We start from the raw sequence: 23,213 nt of genomic DNA, 5'->3' as shown, positions 1-23,213 counted from the left end.
GCCATGACTGTGTCGTTCTGTTTATATTTTGCAGGTTTAAGATGCCGTGACTGTCTTCTTCTGTTTATATTTTGCAGGTTTATGATGCCGTGACTGTGTCGTTCTGTTTATATTTTGCAGGTGTCTGATGCCTTGTGATTGTCTCGTTCTGTTTATATTTTGCAGGTTTATGATGCCGTGACTGTCTTCTTCTGTTTATATTTTGCAGGTTTATGATGCCGTGACTGTCTCTTTCTGTTTATATTTTGCAGGTTTATGATGCCGTGATTGTCACGTTCTGTTTATATTTTGCAGGTGTCTGATGCCTTGTGATTGTCTCGTTCTGTTTATATTTTGCAGGTTTATGATGCCGTGACTGTCTTCTTCTGTTTATATTTTGCAGGTTTATGATGCAGTGACTGTCTCTTTCTGTTTATATTTTGCAGGTTTATGATGCCGTGATTGTCACGTTCTGTTTATATTTTGCAGGTCTCTGATGCCTTGTGATTGTCTCGTTCTGTTTATATTTTGCAGTTTTATGATGCCGTGACTGTCTTCTTCTGTTTATATTTTGCAGGTTTATGATGCCGTGACTGTCTCTTTCTGTTTATATTTTGCAGGTTTATGATGCCGTGACTGTGTCGTTCTGTTTATTTTTTGCAGGTGTCTGATGCCTTGTGATTGTCTCGTTCTGTTTATATTTTACAGGTTTAAGATGCCGTGACTGTCTTCTTCTGTTTATATTTTGCAGGTTTATGATGCCGTGACTGTCTCTTTCTGTTTATATTTTGCAGGTATATGATGCCGTGACTGTGTCGTTCTGTTTATATTTTGCAGGTGTCTGATGCCTTGTGATTGTCTCGTTCTGTTTATGTTTTGCAGGTTTATGATGCCGTGACTGTCTCTTTCTGTTTATATTTTGCAGGTTTATGATGCCGTGACTGTGTCGTTCTGTTTATTTTTTGCAGGTGTCTGATGCCTTGTGATTGTTTCGTTCTGTTTATATTTTGCAGGTTTAAGATGCCGTGACTGTCTTCTTCTGTTTATATTTTGCAGGTTTATGATGCCGTGACTGTCTCTTTCTGTTTATATTTTGCAGGTTTATGATGCCTTGTGACTGTCTCGTTCTGTTTATATTTTGCAGGTTTATGATGCCGTGACTGTCTCTTTCTGTTTTTGTTTTTATTTTCCAGGTTTATGATGTCTTGTGACTGTCTCGTTCTGTTTATATTTTGCAGGTTTATGATGCCTTGTGACTGTCTCGTTCTGTTTTTGTTTTTATTTTGCAGGTTTATGATGTCTTGTGACTGTCTCGTTCTGTTTATATTTTGCAGGTTTATGATGCCTTGTGACTGTCTCGTTCTGTTTATATTTTGCAGGTTTATGATGCCTTGTGACTGTCTCGTTCTGTTTTTGTTTTTATTTTGCAGGTTTATGATGCCTTGTGACTCTCTCGTTCTGTTTATATTTTGCAGGTTTATGATGTCTTGTGACTGTCTCGTTCTGTTTATATTTTGCAGGTTTATGATGTCTTGTGATTGTCTCGTTCTGTTTATATTTTGCAGGTTTATGATGCCTTGTGACTGTCTCGTTCTGTTTTTATTTTGCAGGTTTATGATGCCGTGATTGTCTCGTTCTGTTTATATTTTGCAGGTTTATGATGCCGTGACTGTCTCGTTCTGTTTATATTTTGCAGGTTTATGATGTCTTGTGACTGTCTCGTTCTGTTTAAATTTTGCAGGTTTATGATGCCGTGACTGTCTCTTTCTGTTTTTGTTTTTATTTTGCAGGTTTATGATGTCTTGTGACTGTCTCGTTCTGTTTATATTTTGCAGGTTTATGATGCCGTGACTGTCTCTTTCTGTTTTTGTTTTTATTTTGCAGGTGTCTGATGCCTTGTGACTGTCTCGTTCTGTTTATATTTTGCAGGTGTCTGATGCCTTGTGACTGTCTCTTTCTGTTTATATTTTGCAGGTGTCTGATGCCTTGTGATTGTCTCGTTCTGTTTATATTTTGCAGGTGTCTAATGCCTTGTGACTGTCTCGTTCTGTTTATATTTTGCAGGTGTCTGATGCCTTGTGACTGTCTCGTTCTTTTTATATTTTGCAGGTGTCTGATGCCTTGTGATTGTCACGTTCTGTTTATATTTTGCAAGTTTATGATGCCTTGTGACTGTCTCGTTCTGTTTATATTTTGCAGGTTTATGATGCCGTGACTGTGTCGTTCTGTTTATATTTTGCAGGTTTATGATGCCGTGACTGTCTCTTTCTGTTTATATTTTGCAGGTTTATGATGCCGTGACTGTCTCGTTCTGTTTATATTTTTCAGGTTTATGATGCCGTGACTGTGTCGTTCTGTTTTTGTTTATATTTTGCAGGTTTATGATGTCTTGTGACTGTCTCGTTCTGTTTTTATTTTTATTTTGCAGGTTTATGATGCCGTGACTGTGTCGTTCTGTTTATATTTTGCAGGTTTATGATGCCGTGACTGTCTCGTTCTGTTTATATTTTGCAGGTTTATGATGCCGTGATTGTCTCGTTCTGTTTATATTTTGCAGGTGTCTGATGCCTTGTGACTGTCTCGTTCTGTTTATATTTTACAGGTGTCTGATGTCTTGTGACTGTCTCGTTCTGTTTATATTTTGCAGGTGTCTGATGCCTTGTGATTGTCTCGTTCTGTTTATATTTTGCAGGTGTCTGATGCCTTGTGACTGTCTCGTTCTGTTTATATTTTACAGGTTTATGATGCCGTGATTGTCTCGTGACTGTCTTCTTCTGTTTATATTTTGCAGGTTTATGATGCCGTGACTGTCTCTTTCTGTTTATATTTTGCAGGTTTATGATGCCGTGACCGTGTCGTTCTGTTTATATTTTGCAGGTGTCTGATGCCTTGTGACTGTCTCGTTCTGTTTATATTTTACAGGTGTCTGATGCCTTGTGACTGTCTCGTTCTGTTTATATTTTACAGGTGTCTGATGCCTTGTGACTGTCTCGTTCTGTTTATATTTTGCAGGTGTCTGATGCCTTGTGATTGTCTCGTTCTGTTTATATTTTGCAGGTGTCTGATGCCTTGTGACTGTCTCGTTCTGTTTATATTTTACAGGTTTATGATGCCGTGATTGTCTCGTGACTGTCTTCTTCTGTTTATATTTTGCAGGTTTATGATGCCGTGACTGTCTCTTTCTGTTTATATTTTGCAGGTTTATGATGCCGTGACTATGTCGTTCTGTTTATATTTTGCAGGTGTCTGATGCCCTGTGATTGTCTCGTTCTGTTTATATTTTGCAGGTTTATGATGCCGTGACTGTCTCTTTCTGTTTATATTTTGCAGGTTTATGATGCCGTGACTGTCTCTTTCTGTTTATATTTTGCAGGTTTATGATGCCGTGACTGTCTCGATCTGTTTATAATTTGCAGGTTTATGATGCCGTGACTGTGTCGTTCTGTTTATTTTTTGCAGGTGTCTGATGCCTTGTGATTGTCTCGTTCTGTTTATATTTTACAGGTTTAAGATGCCGTGACTGTCTTCTTCTGTTTATATTTTGCAGGTTTATGATGCTGTGACTGTCTCTTTCTGTTTATATTTTGCAGGTATATGATGCCGTGACTGTGTCGTTCTGTTTATATTTTGCAGGTGTCTGATGCCTTGTTATTGTCTCGTTCTGTTTATATTTTGCAGGTTTATGATGCCGTGACTGTCTCTTTCTGTTTATATTTTGCAGGTTTATGATGCCGTGACTGTGTCGTTCTGTTTATTTTTTGCAGGTGTCTGATGCCTTGTGATTGTCTCGTTCTGTTTATATTTTGCAGGTTTAAGATGCCGTGACTGTCTTCTTCTGTTTATATTTTGCAGGTTTATGATGCCGTGACTGTCTCTTTCTGTTTATATTTTGCAGGTTTATGATGCCTTGTGACTGTCTCGTTCTGTTTATATTTTGCAGGTTTATGATGCCGTGACTGTCTTTTTCTGTTTGTTTTTATTTTGCAGGTTTATGATGTCTTGTGACTGTCTCGTTCTATTTATATTTTGCAGGTTTATGATGCCTTGTGACTGTCTCGTTCTGTTTTTGTTTTTATTTTGCAGGTTTATGATGCCTTGTGACTGTCTCGTTCTGTTTATATTTTGCAGGTGTATGATGCCTTGTGACTGTCTCGTTCTGTTTATATTTTGCAGGTTTATGATGCCTTGTGACTGTCTCGTTCTGTTTATATTTTGCAGGTTTATGATGCCTTGTGACTGTCTCGTTCTGTTTATATTTTGCAGGTTTATGATGCCTTGTGACTGTCTCGTTCTGTTTATATTTTGCAGGTTTATGATGTCTTGTGACTGTCTCGTTCTGTTTATATTTTGCAGGTTTATGATGCCTTGTGACTGTCTCGTTCTGTTTATATTTTGCAGGTTTATGATGCCTTGTGACTGTCTCGTTCTGTTTTTGTTTTTTTTTTTTTGCAGGTTTATGATGCCTTGTGACTCTCTCGTTCTGTTTATATTTTGCAGGTTTATGATGTCTTGTGACTGTCTCGTTCTGTTTATATTTTGCAGGTTTATGATGTCTTGTGATTGTCTCGTTCTGTTTATATTTTGCAGGTTTATGATGCCGTGACTGTCTCTTTCTGTTTATATTTTGCAGGTTTATGATGCCGTGACTGTGTCGTTCTGTTTATATTTTGCAGGTTTATGATGTCTTGTGACTGTCTCGTTCTGTTTATATTTTGCAGGTTTATGATGTCTTGTGATTGTCTCGTTCTGTTTATATTTTGCAGGTTTATGATGCCTTGTGACTGTCTCGTTCTGTTTATATTTTGCAGGTTTATGATGCTTTGTGACTGTCTCGTTCTGTAGCAAATTTATATGTAATATAAATGCCAATTTACATGTAATATAAATTAAAGTTAATGTGACAACCATGAAAGGAGTTCAGAGAAGTCATAAGATCACTCTATTCAAATACGCAGATCTGTCACGCAATATGCTGCAAGACTATCACTCTTGCGTTACATTCAAAGGTCAAACTCACTTCTGAGTGTGATGCGCTATTCGGGCTGGCCAATCACATCGCCCCTTTTCTAATATGTCAATCAAGGCCATGCGGTTTTATCTAGACTTGAGTAGTTTTACTTCAAATTCTCTGAGCTCCCTAAAAGAGTTTTCACAATAATTATTATTGCTGCGATATTCTTCGATTGTTTTTCGCTTCAACATCGCTCCATCAGTACTTTATGAGTTATCCTGGTATCTGCCCACGAACTACGTTCCGGTTTTACACATTTTATTCTGTCGTTCGAAGATAAATGTGCGGACGATCTGTCGAAGGCCTCGCACTACTGAACAGGTATTCGGTCCAGCAACCCAGGAACTTGATATGCACACACAGAACAGATTACCTCTACCGGAATATGGCCACTCTACCGACTCGGCTTCAAGGTCCTGTAGTCTCCAAACCGCGGCTAAACCCGACACTATAGCAAAAAGCAGGAACCTCACAAAAACATTATTTGTATGGTGGAGACAACATGCCTTCGTTACCCGAGATTATGTAAGCTTAATGTGAATGAACGACTTATAAAGAACAAGACGATTTCTTCAACTAGAATATACTATTCTCTTGTCAAGCCGGAGAACAGTCAACAAGGGTCAAGGCCGTCGCGAATGTCTTTCAAGCCTCGTCTAGCGCGTTCTCTCCCGCCGAAAGTGGTCAGTAAAAAATTGGACAAGCAATCCGGATTTCCCTAGGGTGCATCTTGGCCAAGTGGAGCTTGCTAAAAGCTAAGTATAAATATTTATAAGCTGATTCTATTTTGCGTTATATTAGACCGGCGTTAAATGAGATCTCAATATGAAAACAAACGAAACTTATAGAGCAATTTGCAGGCTGCCGTTTCCACCAGCCGTCGAAAAGCCTAACTTTAGGGCTGGAAATTACAAGATACCGGTGGAATTCGCTATTGTTATCTTCTGTAATGTTCGAAGTCATGTCTCAATACCTGAGTAGACGAGACCCTTTATAATTTGGCTGCTCAAAGTTGAGGAAGAGCGACATAAACTTAGCTTTGCTGGAGGCTAGGGTGGTGAATTCTCGTCCCTTGTCACTAAAGTAAAAATAGGACAAATAACAACTCAAAGCAACGAAAGTTCTCAGCTTATAAAATACTTTATGAAGATTCTAAAAATGTAAACAGTTTTTACATTTAATGCAAGAAATTTGAGGTATTTAAAGGTGCCATTGTCACTGCCATTTTAACAAAAAATAGGTTATAACTCAAGGGGAAATTGAACAATAATATTATTGTAGCAAGAATTTGATCCAAGACATACAGGGGGGTACCTGCCTTTACTACCACTAAAATTGCCTTGGAACGGCCCTGACATAAAATACAATAACAGGACTTTCTACGGGAGTATGTCACAGGAAATACAAAAGTGAGGATTCTAGGATCAAAACATAAAATTTTGCTTTGTAGTGAATACATTACTTTGTTCATGCAGAAGCATTGAACCATTTCAAGCCTGCCAAGTTTAGTGGCACAAGGATAAATCCAACAGGAGCTACTCTATCTACAATGAATGCATGTCTGTGTAGCAAGTGTCTTAATTGTTCAAATACGCCTTATTTTTCGCACCTTCTACCCTGATTGATTCTTGTGTGAGTTCGGCCTTCCTGTCATGTTTCTTAGGTCAGCAATGTATAATTCCAGTGGTGAATAACAAACTTTTGCTCTGTATAAGGTCTTTTATTCCCGTTTTTCCCAGCACTCATTTAATTTGTGCTGTATCATTCAAAGGGAAACCATGAATAGGGCATTTTAGTATTAACAGTCTTGAATTTATATATCTACTCCTTTACGTGTATGAAATGGCTAGGTCACACCTTACGGATGCCTTCCTGTACCATCAAAAGGCAAGCTTTGACCTGAAATCCTCAAGGGAGTCAAAAGAGAGGTCGACTATTAAACACCTGGAGACGTTCGCTAAAAGCAGAGATCGAGTCCATGGGCAAGAGTTGGTACCAGCTAGAGAAGGATGCACAGGACAGGATGCTATGACGAGAGACTGTTGATAGTCTATACTCCTGAAAAGGAGTCGAGTGAAGGGCTACTACTACTTATTTACATGTTAACTTAAACCTATTTTATATTTTTGTGCTATTCGTCTATGGGGAATACACTTCGTGTATTTGTGGGGATGAAGTGCTCTGTACCATTCGCCCTTTTGCCCCATAGCCTCACAGGGTCAGCTTTCCCCTTATAGTGGGGCCCCGCAGTGTTGCTGTTGTTGGTTGTTGTGATTGTTCCCAAGGGTCCTAGAGATTAGGACCCCAGTTTCTTGGGAACCAGGGCATGTGGTTGTGTTTGTTCCCAAGGGTCCTAGAGATTAGGACCCCAGTTTCTTGGGAACCAGGGCATGTGGTTGTGTTTGTTCCCAAGGGTCCTAGAGATTAGGACCCCAGTTTCTTGGGAACGTTCCCAAGGGTCCTAGAGATTAGGACCCCAGTTTCTTGGGAACCAGGGCATGTGGTTGTGTTTGTTCCCAAGGGTCCTAGAGATTAGGACCCCAGTTTCTTGGGAACCAGGGCATGTGGTTGTGTTTGTTCCCAAGGGTCCTAGAGATTAGGACCCCAGTTTCTTGGGAACGTTCCCAAGGGTCCTAGAGATTAGGACCCCAGTTTCTTGGGAACCAGGGCATGTGGTTGTGTTTGTTCCCAAGGGTCCTAGAGATTAGGACCCCAGTTTCTTGGGAACTAGGGCTTCCTGAAAGGAAGGAGAGGATTCCAGTCTCTCGTTGCCAACCAACTAACCTGTGATACATGTACCCTGCATGATTTCTATTGATGATTCTGATTGGCAACTCGAGCACTTCATCCCTTACCCCTTTTCTCCCACTGAACTTGTTGTCTTGTTTTGACTTCATGGGTTGGGAACATTAAAGCAAATTTATATGTAATATAAATGCCAATTTACATGTAATATAAATTAAAGTTAATGTGACAACCATGAAAGGAGTTCAGAGAAGTCATAAGATCACTCTATTCAAATACGCAGATCTGTCACGCAATATGCTGCAAGACTATCACTCTTGCGTTACATTCAAAGGTCAAACTCACTTCTGAGTGTGATGCGCTATTCGGGCTGGCCAATCACATCGCCCCTTTTCTAATATGTCAATCAAGGCCATGCGGTTTTATCTAGACTTGAGTAGTTTTACTTCAAATTCTCTGAGCTCCCTAAAAGAGTTTTCACAATAATTCCCACCCACCCAACCCTCTTTGGTTCTCTTTTAGCTTAGTATTTGTAAAAATGTAGGCAATGTTTTAGTTCTACGCACATATCTGGCTATGTTAAGGGTGTTTATTATATTACTATTATTATTTTTAAACGTTAGCCATAGCTGATGGACTAAAGAAGCAAGCCCGCATTTATAGACATTATTCTAATAATTATTATTTCCATTTTGTATGCTTACTTACGTTTAGAGCTGATGGACTTAAGCAGCATGCCTGCTTACAGAAACATTGTTTTTTATATTGTTATCATTTTGTATGCTAGCTCAGGCTTAGAGCTGTTGGACTTGAGCAATGTGTCTGCTTTTGAGATATTGATATACATGTAACCGTTAGCTTTAGTGTCGAGCTGGCATGTATCAACTCGACCATTCTGTTATTCGATTACTGTCTCTTCTGAACTTCTTCAATAGCTTTAGACCATCTTAACTAAGCATTGTCTTTTCTTATAGTTAATAAACCACGGGAGGGGATGAAGTGCTCTGTACCATTCGCCCTTTTGCCCCATAGCCTCACAGGGTCAGCTTTCCCCTTATAGTGGGGCCCCGCAGTGTTGCTGTTGTTGGTTGTTGTGATTGTTCCCAAGGGTCCTAGAGATTAGGACCCCAGTTTCTTGGGAACCAGGGCATGTGGTTGTGTTTGTTCCCAAGGGTCCTAGAGATTAGGACCCCAGTTTCTTGGGAACCAGGGCATGTGGTTGTGTTTGTTCCCAAGGGTCCTAGAGATTAGGACCCCAGTTTCTTGGGAACGTTCCCAAGGGTCCTAGAGATTAGGACCCCAGTTTCTTGGGAACCAGGGCATGTGGTTGTGTTTGTTCCCAAGGGTCCTAGAGATTAGGACCCCAGTTTCTTGGGAACTAGGGCTTCCTGAAAGGAAGGAGAGGATTCCAGTCTCTCGTTGCCAACCAACTAACCTGTGATACATGTACCCTGCATGATTTCTATTGATGATTCTGATTGGCAACTCGAGCACTTCATCCCTTACCCCTTTTCTCCCACTGAACTTGTTGTCTTGTTTTGACTTCATGGGTTGGGAACATTAATTATATTTTGCAGGTTTATGATGTCTTGTGACTGTCTCGTTCTGTTTATATTTTGCAGGTTTATGATGCCTTGTGACTGTCTCGTTCTGTTTATATTTTGCAGGTTTATGATGCCTTGTGACTGTCTCGTTCTGTTTTTTTTTTTTTTTTTGCAGGTTTATGATGCCTTGTGACTCTCTCGTTCTGTTTATATTTTGCAGGTTTATGATGTCTTGTGACTGTCTCGTTCTGTTTATATTTTGCAGGTTTATGATGTCTTGTGATTGTCTCGTTCTGTTTATATTTTGCAGGTTTATGATGCCTTGTGACTGTCTCGTTCTGTTTATATTTTGCAGGTTTATGATGCCTTGTGACTGTCTCGTTCTGTTTATATTTTGCAGGTTTATGATGCCTTGTGACTGTCTCGTTCTGTTTATATTTTGCAGGTTTATGATGCCTTGTGACTGTCTCGTTCTGTTTATATTTTGCAGGTTTATGATGCCTTGTGACTGTCTCGTTCTGTTTATATTTTGCAGGTTTATGATGTCTTGTGACTGTCTCGTTCTGTTTATATTTTGCAGGTTTATGATGCCTTGTGACTGTCTCGTTCTGTTTATATTTTGCAGGTTTATGATGCCTTGTGACTGTCTCGTTCTGTTTTTGTTTTTTTTTTTTTGCAGGTTTATGATGCCTTGTGACTCTCTCGTTCTGTTTATATTTTGCAGGTTTATGATGTCTTGTGACTGTCTCGTTCTGTTTATATTTTGCAGGTTTATGATGTCTTGTGATTGTCTCGTTCTGTTTATATTTTGCAGGTTTATGATGCCGTGACTGTCTCTTTCTGTTTATATTTTGCAGGTTTATGATGCCGTGACTGTGTCGTTCTGTTTATATTTTGCAGGTTTATGATGTCTTGTGACTGTCTCGTTCTGTTTATATTTTGCAGGTTTATGATGTCTTGTGATTGTCTCGTTCTGTTTATATTTTGCAGGTTTATGATGCCTTGTGACTGTCTCGTTCTGTTTATATTTTGCAGGTTTATGATGCCTTGTGACTGTCTCGTTCTGTTTATATTTTGCAGGTTTATGATGTCTTGTGACTGTCTCGTTCTGTTTATATTTTGCAGGTTTATGATGCCTTGTGACTGTCTCGTTCTGTTTATATTTTGCAGGTTTATGATGCCTTGTGACTGTCTCGTTCTGTTTTTTTTTTTTTTTTTGCAGGTTTATGATGCCTTGTGACTCTCTCGTTCTGTTTATATTTTGCAGGTTTATGATGTCTTGTGACTGTCTCGTTCTGTTTATATTTTGCAGGTTTATGATGTCTTGTGATTGTCTCGTTCTGTTTATATTTTGCAGGTTTATGATGCCTTGTGACTGTCTCGTTCTGTTTATATTTTGCAGGTTTATGATGTCTTGTGACTGTCTCGTTCTGTTTATATTTTGCAGGTTTATGATGTCTTGTGATTGTCTCGTTCTGTTTATATTTTGCAGGTTTATGATGCCTTGTGACTGTCTCGTTCTGTTTATATTTTGCAGGTTTATGATGCCGTGACTGTCTCTTTCTGTTTTTGTTTTTATTTTGCAGGTTTATGATGCCGTGACTGTCTCGTTCTGTTTATATTTTGCAGGTTTATGATGTCTTGTGACTGTCTCGTTCTGTTTATATTTTGCAGGTTTATTATGCCGTGACTGTCTCTTTCTGTTTTTGTTTTTATTTTGCAGGTTTATGATGTCTTGTGACTGTCTCGTTCTGTTTATATTTTGCAGGTTTATGATGCCGTGACTGTCTCTTTCTGTTTTTGTTTTTATTTTGCAGGTGTCTGATGCCTTGTGACTGTCTCGTTCTGTTTATATTTTGCAGGTGTCTGATGCCTTGTGACTGTCTCTTTCTGTTTATATTTTGCAGGTGTCTGATGCCTTGTGATTGTCTCGTTCTGTTTATATTTTGCAGGTGTCTGATGCCTTGTGACTGTCTCGTTCTGTTTATATTTTGCAGGTGTCTGATGCCTTGTGACTGTCTCGTTCTGTTTATATTTTGCAGGTGTCTGATGCCTTGTGATTGTCACGTTCTGTTTATATTTTGCAAGTTTATGATGCCTTGTGACTGTCTCGTTCTGTTTATATTTTGCAGGTTTATGATGCCGTGACTGTGTCGTTCTGTTTATATTTTGCAGGTTTATGATGCCGTGACTGTCTCTTTCTGTTTATATTTTGCAGGTTTATGATGCCGTGACCGTCTCGTTCTGTTTATATTTTGCAGGTTTATGATGCCGTGACTGTGTCGTTCTGTTTTTGTTTATATTTTGCAGGTTTATGATGTCTTGTGACTGTCTCGTTCTGTTTTTGTTTTTATTTTGCAGGTTTATGATGCCGTGACTGTGTCGTTCTGTTTATACTTTGCAGGTTTATGATGCCGTGACTGTCTTTTTCTGTTTATATTTTGCAAGTTTATGATGCCTTGTGACTGTGTCGTTCTGTTTATATTTTGCAGGTTTATGATGCCGTGACTGTCTCTTTCTGTTTATATTTTGCAGGTTTATGATGCCGTGACTGTCTCGTTCTGTTTATATTTTGCAGGTTTATGATGCCGTGACTGTGTCGTTCTGTTTTTGTTTATATTTTGCAGGTTTATGACGTCTTGTGACTGTCTCGTTCTGTTTTTGTTTTTATTTTGCAGGTTTATGATGCCGTGACTGTGTCGTTCTGTTTATATTTTGCAGGTTTATGATGCCGTGACTGTCTCTTTCTGTTTATATTTTGCAAGTTTATGATGCCTTGTGACTGTGTCGTTCTGTTTATATTTTGCAGGTTTATGATGCCGTGACTGTCTCTTTCTGTTTATATTTTGCAGGTTTATGATGCCGTGACTGTCTCGTTCTGTTTATATTTTGCAGGTTTATAATGCCGTGACTGTGTCGTTCTGTTTTTGTTTATATTTTGCTGGTTTATGATGCCGTGACTGTGTCGTTCTGTTTATATTTTGCAGGTTTATGATGCCGTGACTGTCTTTTTCTGTTTATATTTTGCAAGTTTATGATGCCTTGTGACTGTCTCGTTTTGTTTATATTTTGCACGTTTATGATGCCGTGACTGTGTCGTTTTGTTTATATTTTGCAGGTTTATGATGCCGTGACTGTCTCTTTCTGTTTATATTTTGCAGGTTTATGATGCCGTGACTGTCTCGTTCTGTTTATATTTTGCAGGTTTATGATGCCGTGACTGTGTCGTTCTGTTTTTGTTTATATTTTGCAGGTTTATGATGTCTTGTGACTGTCTCGTTCTGTTTTTGTTTTTATTTTGCAGGTTTATGATGCCGTGACTGTCTCTTTCTGTTTATACTTTGCAGGTTTATGATGCCGTGATTGTCTCCTTCTGTTTATATTTTGCAGGTGTCTGATGCCGTGACTGTGTCGTTCTGTTTATTTTTTGCAGGTGTCTGATGCCTTGTGATTGTCTCGTTCTGTTTATATTTTACAGGTTTAAGATGCCGTGACTGTCTTCTTCTGTTTATATTTTGCAGGTTTATGATGCCGTGACTGTCTCTTTCTGTTTATATTTTGCAGGTTTATGATGCCGTGACTGTGTCGTTCTGTTTATATTTTGCAGGTGTCTGATGCCTTGTGATTGTCTCGTTCTGTTTATATTTTGCAGGTTTATGATGCCGTGACTGTCTCTTTCTGTTTATATTTTGCAGGTTTATGATGCCGTGACTGTGTTGTTCTGTTTATATTTTGCAGGTGTCTGATGCCTTGTGATTGTCTCGTTCTGTTTATATTTTGCAGGTTTATGATGCCGTGACTGTCTTCTTCTGTTTATATTTTGCAGGTTTATGATGCCGTGACTGTCTCTTTCTGTTTATATTTTGCAGGTTTATGATGCCGTGATTGTCACGTTCTGTTTATATTTTGCTGGTGTCTGATGCCTTGTGATTGTCTCGTTCTGTTTATATTTTGCAGTTTTATGATGCCGTGACTGTCTTTTTCTGTTTATATTTTGCAGATTTATGATGCCGTGACTGTCTCTTTCTGTTTATATTTTGCAGGTTTATGATGCCGTGACTGTGTCGTTCTGTTTATATTTTGCAGGTGTCTGATGCCTTGTGATTGTCTCGTTCTGTTTATATTTTGCAGGTGTCTGATGCCTTGTGACTGTCTCGTTCTGTTTATATTTTGCAGGTTTATGATGCCGTGACTGTCTCGTTCTGTTTGTATTTTGCAGGTTTATGATGCCGTGACTGTCTCCTTCTGTTTATATTTTGCAGGTGTCTGATGCCTTGTGACTGTCTCGTTCTGTTTGTATTTTGCAGGTTTATGATGCCGTGACTGTCTCCTTCTGTTTATATTTTGCAGGTGTCTGATGCCTTGTGACTGTCTCGTTCTGTTTATAATTTGCAGGTTTATGATGCCGTGATTGTCTCGTTCTGTTTATATTTTACAGGTTTATGATGCCGTGACTGTCTCCTTCTGTTTATATTTTGCGGGTGTCTGATGCCTTGTGACTGTCTCGTTCTGTTTATATTTTGCAGGTTTATGATGCCGTGACTGTCTCGTTCTGTTTGTATTTTGCAGGTTTATGATGCCGTGATTGTCTCGTTCTGTTTAAATTTGGCAGGTTTATGATGCCGTGATTGTCTCGTGACTGTCTACTTCTGTTTATATTTTGCAGGTTTATGATGCCGTGACTGTCTCTTTCTGTTTATATTTTGCAGGTTTATGATGCCGTGACTGTCTCGTTCTGTTTATATTTTGCAGGTTTATGATGCCGTGATTGTCTCTTTCTGTTTATATTTTACAGGTGTCTGATGCCTTGTGATTGTCTCGTTCTGTTTATATTTTGCAGGTGTCTGATGCCTTGTGATTGTCTCGTTCTGTTTATATTTTGCAGGTGTCTGATGCCTTGTGACTGTCTCGTTCTGTTTATATTTTACAGGTGTCTGATGCCTTGTGACTGTCTCGTTCTGTTTATATTTTGCAGGTGTCTGATGCCTTGTGATTGTCTCGTTCTGTTTATATTTTGCAGGTGTCTGATGCCTTGTGACTGTCTCGTTCTGTTTATATTTTACAGGTTTATGATGCCGTGATTGTCTCGTGACTGTCTTCTTCTGTTTATATTTTGCAGGTTTATGATGCCGTGACTGTCTCTTTCTGTTTATATTTTGCAGGTTTATGATGCGGTGACTGTGTCGTTCTGTTTATATTTTGCAGGTGTCTGATGCCTTGTGATTGTCTCGTTCTGTTTATATTTTGCAGGTTTATGATGCCGTGACTGTCTCTTTCTGTTTATATTTTGCAGGTTTATGATGCCGCGACTGTGTCGTTCTGTTTATATTTTGCAGGTGTCTGATGCCGTGACTATCTTCTTCTGTTTATATTTTGCAGGTTTATGATGCCGTGACTGTCTCTTTCTGTTTATATTTTGCAGGTTTATGATGCCGTGACTGTGTCGTTCTGTTTTTATTTTGCAGGTGTCTGATGCCTTGTGATTGTCTCGTTCTGTTTATATTTTGCAGGTTTATGATGCCGTGACTGTCTTCTTCTGTTTATATTTTGCAGGTTTATGATGCCGTGACTGTCTCTTTCTGTTTATATTTTGCAGGTTTATGATGCCGTGATTGTCACGTTCTGTTTATATTTTGCAGGTGTCTGATGCCTTGTGATTGTCTCGTTCTGTTTATATTTTGCAGTTTTATGATGCCGTGACTGTCTTTGTCGTGTTTATAGATAAACTGTTGATATTTACAAGATACATTTCCGTTGCGTTACAACTATTGTTGATTTAGTTAATTTTTGATTTACGTTTCTCGGCTGGCCGCTCTAGGTATTTAATCATTGTTATAGGATATTATATTTCACAAGCACGTTTTCAGTCTATCGGAGTCGCACGTTCAATTGAGGAGTCTCTCGGAGTATTTTGGAGCTATTTTTCTTTGGAGTTTCTACCCTTGGTGTAAGATCAGATGTAAGTCGTTTTTTCTATATTTTCCTTTTTTGTAGTTTCATTTATATTCATTTAGCTTTTCATTCCGTGTACCTTTTGTAACACTACAATCGTCTATTGATTTCTAGTTTTTACCGTAGGTGATGTACAGGCGGCCAGCCTAATCTCCCAAATAAATATCGTGGAATTGCTGACTGTTGACTTGTGCACCGCTTTGGTTAAGCTGGCGAACTCCGCTGTACGAACCCCCACGTCCGCTACATCGGGAACGCGACAGTAAAAAATCTGATCTTACACCAAGGGTAGAAACTCCAAAGAAAAATAGCTCCAAAATACTCCGAGAGACTCCTCAATTGAACGTGCGACTCCGATAGACTGAAAACGTGCTTGTGAAATATAATATCCTATAACAATGATTAAATACCTAGAGCGACCAGCCGAGAAACGTAAATCAAAAATTAACTAAATCAACAATAGTTGTAACGCAACGGAAATGTATCTTGTAAATATCAACAGTTTATCTATAAACACGACAAAGATCTTGCAATGCTCGCAGCAAGCAGGAAGATCGCAGTGGCCGAGGCTAAAGTCAAAGCTATCGAACTAGCAATGGAGGAGCAGGATATAGAAGATAGGCGCGAAATTCCCGGGATCCCGAATCTTAAATCCAAGGAAAGAACACTGAATTGGGTCCGCTCAAACCCAAACTCGGTAACGCAATCCTTGCCGGAGAAATTTGAAACCAAACGTCAACCCGAAATACCCAAGGTCAAAGATAAGGACAAAAAACTGAAATGGGCTCACACAAAATCGGAACCACTACCGCCACTCCTCCCCAAAGAGGAGATCTCGCAACAGAACTCCCCAATGAGTGAACTCCCGAAAATTCCGCGCACAAACAGAGCCCTTCACACGTCTAGTCAGTCGTTTGTTGCTTCAACTCCTATTAGAGAACTAGAGACGTCTGCCAGCCACTTAATCGAGACACTAACACTCTCAAATAAGCAAATGGTCGCCGGACTAGCAAGAAACAACCTTCCTAAATGTCACCCAGACACCTTTAGTGGCGACCCCACACTCTTCCATCCGTGGAAAATGGCCTTCAAAGCCATGATTAGCGACGCTGAAGTGTCCGCTGTCAATGAGATAAATTATCTTCGTAGCTTTACCAGTGGGGCACCCCAGCAGTTGGTAGATAATTTCCGAAAAAGACAACAGCACGACCCTAGCGAGTTGTTGAAAAACCTTTGGGAGGAGCTGGAGAGGCGTTTCGGAAACCCGGCCACGATAACAAACACCCTACTTGAGCGCATGCACAAAACGGCAGCATTTAGTGATGACGAAAACATCAAGTTACAGGAGTTCGCAGATCTCTGCGCCGATGTCGAGAGTCAAATAGCCTACTTGCCTGGTCTAGCGTGCCTCAACTTCCCCAACGCGATACAGCCAATCGTCGAGAAGCTTCCGTCCTCCCTACGCAAGAGATGGGAAAAGGAGATCGCAATGCACTACGAGGAGAACGCGGGGGCGTACCCCGGCTTCGTAGTGTTCTCCAAAGTCGTTCAGAACCAGGCTAAAATAAAGAACAACCCCAACGTCCACATAGGAGCCAAACTTATGCCCATTCTCACCCTTGCAACAAACACGCTGCCCACCAACAATGATTTGCAGTCGCCATCAAGAGGAAAGGAGAATACTGTGAAACGGTGCCCATTTCACGAAAGAGCTGGTCACAGTCTAGAAGAATGCATGGCCTTCCGCGCGAAGACCTTTGATGAGAAGACCGAGTGGATCTCGAATAACAGACTCTGTTATCGGTGCTTCTCTAGAGACCATCAGGCCCACGCCTGTCAAAGTCCAGTAAAGTGTAGTGCCTGTGGAGACAGTCGCCATCCGACACTTCTTCACAAGGAAAGACCCCAGACAACCGCCAGGGGAAATGAGACGGTGGAAACCCGATGCACAGCCGTATGTAGCGCTAGTAGTGGTGGCACTTCATGCAGCAAAATTCTTCTCGTTGACGTGTTTTTAAAAAACAGACCAGACTTCGTTCGAAGAGTCTATGCCATTATCGATGAGCAAAGCAACTCCTCACTGATTAGCAGCGAGCTTGCCCACGAACTTGGCGTACTAGGACCGCAGGAAAAGTACTACCTCTCAACCTGCACAAGTGAGAAAGAGATTAAATATGGACGTCGTGTAACAAACGTCATTGTACAATCGCCAAGCGGAACAGCCTCCGATCTTCCTACACTGATAGAGTGCGACAGCATACCGCAGGATAAACGGGAAATTCCAACACCAGAGATGGCGAGAAGGTTCCCGCACTTAGGGGAGATTGCCAATGAAATTCCACCATTGGACAGTAGCGCGAGCATTCACCTCTTAATTGGCAGAGACGCCCCAGAGCTACTCAAAGTTAGGGAGTTTAGAAACGGACCAAAAGGAGCGCCTTGGGCCCAACGCCTTACCTTAGGCTGGACCATAACGGGTCAGATGTGCCTTGATCTCGCCGGAGGACCTGTTCATGCACGTGTGTGCCGCACTAATGTCCACTCTGTAAGAGAAATACCTTCTTTGGAACCACATTCCAGCCAGTCGAAGTCAGAACGTTTCGAGCTAGTACCCTGCCCGAACAGGTTCAAAATAATGGGGAGCCTTTCTGAAAAAGAAGAGCGTCTGAAGGAAAACATTTTCCACACCAGCCGGGAGGACAACGAGACAAGTCTGTCCTGCGAGGACCGCAAGTTTCTCGATACGATGGAGACTGGCATACACAAGAATCAAACTGGCCATTGGGAGATGCCACTTCCCTTTCGCCAGACAGAGGTGAATATGCCAAACAACCGTGTCCAGGCCTTCAACCGCCTAAACGGACTACTCCGTACGTTGAAAAAGAAACCCCAGATGGAAAGAGATTACCTTGACTTCATGGAGAAAATCCTCAGCAAAGGTCACGCTTCCCCCGTCCCACACGAAGAGGTGATGTCAAAGAATCAGTCTGGAAAGGTGTGGTACCTTCCACACTTCGGGGTATACCACCCGAAAAAACCTACGCAAATTCGAGTGGTGTTCGACTCGTCCGCCGAGTTTGAGGGAGTCTCGCTGAACAAGGAGCTACTTTCCGGCCCCGACATGATGAACAGCCTCTTAGGAGTCTTAATTCGCTTCAGGACAGAGACCACTGCCGTTATGTGCGACATCGAGCAGATGTTTCACTCCTTCTATGTTGCCCCCTGTCACAGAGATTACTTGCGCTTCCTTTGGTTTCAAGATAACGAAATCGGAAAACCCATTATTGAGTACCGCATGAATGTCCATCTCTTCGGGAATGGTCCAAGTCCTGCTGTCGCCACATTCGGGCTAAGGAAGACTGCAGCAGACGGCGAGGAGGAGTTCGGTAGCACAGCCTCGAACTTTGTCCACCGTAATTTCTATGTCGACGACGGACTGGCTTCGCTTCCCACCTCTAGGCAAGCCATAGACCTTGTGACTACAGCGCAAACGATGCTAGCCACAGCGAACCTAAGACTCCACAAGGTCGTGTCCAATTCCATAGAAGTTATGGAGGCCTTTCCAGCTGAAGACAGAGGGAAAGATGTACGTGACCTTGACTTGCGTCGCGACAGCTTGCCAGCCCAAAGATCCCTTGGAGTCTATTGGGATCTTGAAGACGATGTATTCACTTTCAAAGTCTCCCCCCCTGACAAGCCGTTTACACGTAGAGGAGTGCTCTCGATTGTCAATTCCATCTACGACCCGCTTGGCCTAGCAGTACCCGTCCTGTTAGAGGGTAGACTATTGCTCCAGCAGTTAGTCATCATGGGGAAAAAGAAGAACAATGATACGCCTCTCGGATGGGATGACCCTCTTCCCGAAACTCAACGGCTACAGTGGCAACGATGGCAGAATTCCTTGAAGGACTTGGAAAAAGTAACTGTTCCCCGCTGTTATCACCCGAACGACTTCGGAAGGATCGCAAGAGCAGAGATTCACGCATTTTCCGATGCCAGTAAAGATGCAATCGGAGCCTCGGTGTACCTACGCCTCATTAGCCATAAAGGAGAAATCAGCACAGCCTTTCTGTTTGGGCAATCAAGAGTGGCACCAGCACAGTCCACTAGCATACCACGTCTAGAGCTTTGCGCCGCAGCATTAGCCGTTCAAGCTGGGGCAAAGGTTGTTAAGGAGATCGATTTGAAGATAGACGAAGTTACTTATTACACCGATTCAAGAGTCGTGCTAGGCTACCTCCAAAATGATAGCCGAAGATTCTACGTCTACGTGGCCAACCGCGTCCAGTTAATCCGACGGCTGTCCAGCCCCAGCCAGTGGAGATATGTAGACACTACTCAGAATCCCGCTGACCTCGCTACACGCCGCCTAACTGCTTCCAGTCTAATCGATTCAGACTGGCTAAAGGGACCATGTTTCCTCCGAAGCTCAAATATGCTTCCCTCGGAACAAGAGGAGATTCCACTCGATGTAAATGACCCAGAAGTACGCAAGGAGATCTCGACCTGTGCCACGCGTACCAGGAAACACCAGGGCCTTGGGACCGAAAGGTTCACACGCTTCTCAAGCCTTGCATCTCTTCAGCGAGCCATCGCTTACCTCATTGCAGTAGCAAAGGGATTCAGATGCCGCAAGGAACAGAGGAGGCTACGATCGTCTGCAATGGAAGGAAGACTCCGGAATCCTACTGTGAAGGAGTTGGAACAAGCCATGACGCTTATCATCCAAGCGGTCCAAGAGGAGGCCTTTGGGGAGGTGCTCGAGTTAGGGCACCACATTCATTTCGGCGGTGAGGAGAGCACACGTGATCGCCTCAGAGAGAAGAAGTGCGTTACGAAAACGTCAGTCCTGTTTCGCCTTGATCCGTTTATTGGCGACGACGGCTTGTTGCGCGTAGGAGGGCGTCTGCGACGCGCAAGTCTGGAATACGGAGAGAAGCACCCCGTGCTACTACCAAAGGGGCATCACATATCTAAGCTGATAGTACGGCATTACCACTGCCAAGTTCACCATCAAGGCCGACAAATAACGCACGGCGCAATCCGTCAAGCCGGGTACTGGCTCGTGAATGGACATCACACGGTTTCTAAGGAGCTGAGTGATTGCATCATCTGCAAGAAACTACGAGGACCCCCTCTGGAACAGCGCATGGCTGACCTGCCGACAGATAGGATAGAGGCCACCCCACCGTTCACGAACGTCGGTTTTGACGTATTTGGTCCCTGGTCCATTCAGACGCGAAGGACCAGAGGAAGAACAAGCAGTTTGAAGCGCTGGGGTCTTGTATTCACCTGTCTCAGTAGCAGAGCCATACATATCGAGACCCTGGAGTCCATGGACACAAGCTCCTTTATCTGTGCACTCAGACGCTTTTTCGCACTTCGCGGCCCTGCGTTGTTACTCAGATGCGATCGAGGCACCAATTTCGTAGGAGGGAAGTCCGAACTGGATAGTGCCATGAGGGAGATGGACCAGCGCAAATTGGAGAAGTATGTCAGAGACCAGGGCTGTGAGTGGCGCTTCAATCCACCTCATGCTTCGCATTTCGGGGGTGTCTGGGAACGTCAGATTGGGACCATCCGCCGTGTGTTAAACGCCATGTTCTTGGAGCTTGGAGGATCGCAACTCACACACGAACTTTTGGTAACCCTGATGGCAGAAGTTACGGCAATCGTTAATGCTCGACCCATAACCACTGTCCCGTCTGACACGGAGGAGCCTCAGCCTCTCTCACCAGCCATGCTTCTGACTATGAAGACGCGTCCCCTTGGTCCCCCTCCTGGAGAATTCGTAGCTGCAGACCTGTACTCACGCCGTCGTTGGAGATGTGCCCAATACCTTGCAGGCCAATTTTGGGTTCGATGGAGACGAGAGTACCTGCAGACACTACAAAAGAGAAGTAAGTGGAACAGTCCAAGGCGAAATCTCACCACTGGCGACATAGTTCTCGTGAAAGACGAAGATGCACACCGCAACGACTGGCCCTTGGGGCGAATTACCGATGCCATAAAGAGTGAAGATGGTGAAGTAAGAAAGGCACAAGTGGAGTTGCTGAAGGAAGGTATAAAGAAGACATACATGCGCCCCATAAAGGAGTTGGTCCTGTTGGTACCTTTCCAATCCAGTGAAGCGCAGCCCACCCTAGGAGAAAGCGGCTCTTGTCCCTAAACGGACAATCTAAATTAGAGAATGCTATAGACAAGGACCAATGGTCCTTGGGCGAGGAGTGTCGTGTTTATAGATAAACTGTTGATATTTACAAGATACATTTCCGTTGCGTTACAACTATTGTTGATTTAGTTAATTTTTGATTTACGTTTCTCGGCTGGCCGCTCTAGGTATTTAATCATTGTTATAGGATATTATATTTCACAAGCACGTTTTCAGTCTATCGGAGTCGCACGTTCAATTGAGGAGTCTCTCGGAGTATTTTGGAGCTATTTTTCTTTGGAGTTTCTACCCTTGGTGTAAGATCAGATGTAAGTCGTTTTTTCTATATTTTCCTTTTTTGTAGTTTCATTTATATTCATTTAGCTTTTCATTCCGTGTACCTTTTGTAACACTACAATCGTCTATTGATTTTTAGTTTTTACCGTAAGTGATGTACAGGCGGCCAGCCTAATCTCCCAAATAAATATCGTGGAATTGCTGACTGTTGACTTGTGCACCGCTTTGGTTAAGCTGGCGAACTCCGCTGTACGAACCCCCACGTCCGCTACATCGGGAACGCGACAGTCTTCTTCTGTTTATATTTTGCAGATTTATGATGCCGTGACTGTCTCTTTCTGTTTATATTTTGCAGGTTTATGATGCCGTGACTGTGTCGTTCTGTTTATTTTTTGCAGGTGTCTGATGCCTTGTGATTGTCTCCTTCTGTTTATATTTTGCAGGTTTATGATGCCGTGATTGTGTCGTTCTGTTTATATTTTGCAGGTTTATGATGCCGTGATTGTCACGTTTTGTTTATATTTTGCAGGTTTATGATGCCGTGATTGTCTCGTTCTGTTTATATTTTGCAGGTGTCTGATGCCTTGTGACTGTCTCGTTCTTTTTATATTTTGCAGGTTTATGATGCCGTGATTGTCTCGTTCTGTTTATATTTTGCAGGTTTATGATGCCGTGATTGTGTCGTTCTGTTTATATTTTGCAGGTATCTGATACCTTGTGACTGTCTCGTTCTGTTTATATTTTGCAGGTTTATGATGCCGTGATTGTCTCGTTCTGTTTAAATTTTGCAGGTTTATGATGCCGTGATTGTCTCGTGACTGTCTACTTCTGTTTATATTTTGCAGGTTTATGATGCCGTGACTGTCTCTTTCTGTTTATATTTTGCAGGTTTATGATGCCGTGATTGTGTCGTTCTGTTTATATTTTGCAGGTTTATGATGCCGTGATTGTCACGTTTTGTTTATATTTTGCAGGTTTATGATGCCGTGATTGTCTCGTTCTGTTTATATTTTGCAGGTATCTGATGCCTTGTGACTGTCTCGTTCTTTTTATATTTTGCAGGTTTATGATGCCGTGATTGTCTCGTTCTGTTTATATTTTGCAGGTTTATGATGCCGTGATTGTGTCGTTCTGTTTATATTTTGCAGGTATCTGATGCCTTGTGACTGTCTCGTTCTGTTTATATTTTGCAGGTTTATGATGCCGTGATTGTCTCGTTCTGTTTAAATTTTGCAGGTTTATGATGCCGTGATTGTCTCGTGACTGTCTACTTCTTTTTATATTTTGCAGGTTTATGATGCCGTGACTGTCTCTTTCTGTTTATATTTTGCAGGTTTATGATGCCGTGACTGTCTCGTTCTGTTTATATTTTGCAGGTTTATGATGCCGTGATTGTCTCGTTCTGTTTATATTTTGCAGGTTTATGATGCCGTGACTGTCTCGTTCTGTTTGTATTTTGCAGGTTTATGATGCCGTGATTGTCTCTTTCTGTTTATATTTTGCAGGTTTATGATGTCTTGTGACTGTCTCGTTC

The 23,213-nt window shown here is 41.8% G+C and overlaps 2 protein-coding genes across 3 annotated transcripts in view; one reads left to right on the top strand and one right to left on the bottom strand.

The window, feature by feature from the left end:
• LOC144662721 (serine/threonine-protein kinase PAK 3-like) overlaps positions 1-23,213 on the bottom strand; it is an 81,221-nt gene that overhangs the window by 22,927 nt on the left and 35,081 nt on the right. The window lies entirely within an intron of this gene.
• On the top strand, positions 15,801-21,400 carry LOC144663213 (uncharacterized). Its single transcript, XM_078524128.1, has one exon. The coding sequence runs from the start codon at positions 15,827-15,829 to the stop codon at positions 21,398-21,400; it is 5,574 nt and encodes a 1,857-aa protein (XP_078380254.1). The 5' UTR covers positions 15,801-15,826.

The sequence above is a fragment of the Oculina patagonica genome, chromosome 8 (genome assembly GCF_052425735.1).
Source record: "Oculina patagonica isolate OP01 chromosome 8, crgOcupat, whole genome shotgun sequence".
NCBI lineage: Eukaryota > Metazoa > Cnidaria > Anthozoa > Scleractinia > Oculinidae > Oculina > Oculina patagonica.
Note: the sequence above shows the minus strand (reverse complement) of the source record. Positions and strands in the feature narration are given on the sequence as shown.

Bases quoted from the DNA above. Each gene is read 5' to 3' on its own strand.
- LOC144663213 (XM_078524128.1), top strand. From the start codon at position 15,827: ATGGAGGAGCAGGATATAGAAGATAGGCGCGAAATTCCCGGGATCCCG.